At 43.8% G+C, this 304-nt stretch overlaps 1 gene segment (V, D, J or C); it reads left to right on the top strand.

Annotated features, from left to right (window-relative positions):
- LOC105505232 overlaps positions 1–304 on the top strand; it is a gene marked incomplete at its 5' end in the record, with an annotated part of 1,553 nt that overhangs the window by 270 nt on the left and 979 nt on the right. Inside the window, 1 exon segment of the V gene segment in view lies at positions 75–183. Within this exon segment, the coding sequence occupies positions 75–183 (109 nt within the window).

Raw genomic sequence — 304 nt, 5'->3', positions numbered from 1 at the left:
AAAAAAAAAAAAAAAAAAAAGATGTTTTCTTTGGGCTTCCCTTCACCTTGTATGGCTTCTGTCTTCTTCCACAGGACACTCGGAGCCTGCAGACAGCCAGACCCCTGGACACAAGGTCACTGAGATGGGACAGGAGGTAATTCTAAGGTGCGATCCATCTTCTGGTCACATATTTGTTCACTGGTACTGACAGAATCTGAGGCAAGAAGTGAAGTTTCTGATTTCCTTCCAATACCAAAACACTGCAGTTGATTCAGGGATGCCCAAGAAACGATTCACAGCTGAAAGACCTAACAGAACATCT

Source organism: Colobus angolensis, unplaced genomic scaffold (assembly GCF_000951035.1).
Source record: "Colobus angolensis palliatus isolate OR3802 unplaced genomic scaffold, Cang.pa_1.0 Scaffold999, whole genome shotgun sequence".
Taxonomy (NCBI): domain Eukaryota; kingdom Metazoa; phylum Chordata; class Mammalia; order Primates; family Cercopithecidae; genus Colobus; species Colobus angolensis.
The sequence above is the reverse complement of the archived record's forward strand: the minus strand, read 5'-3'. Positions and strand labels throughout refer to the sequence as shown.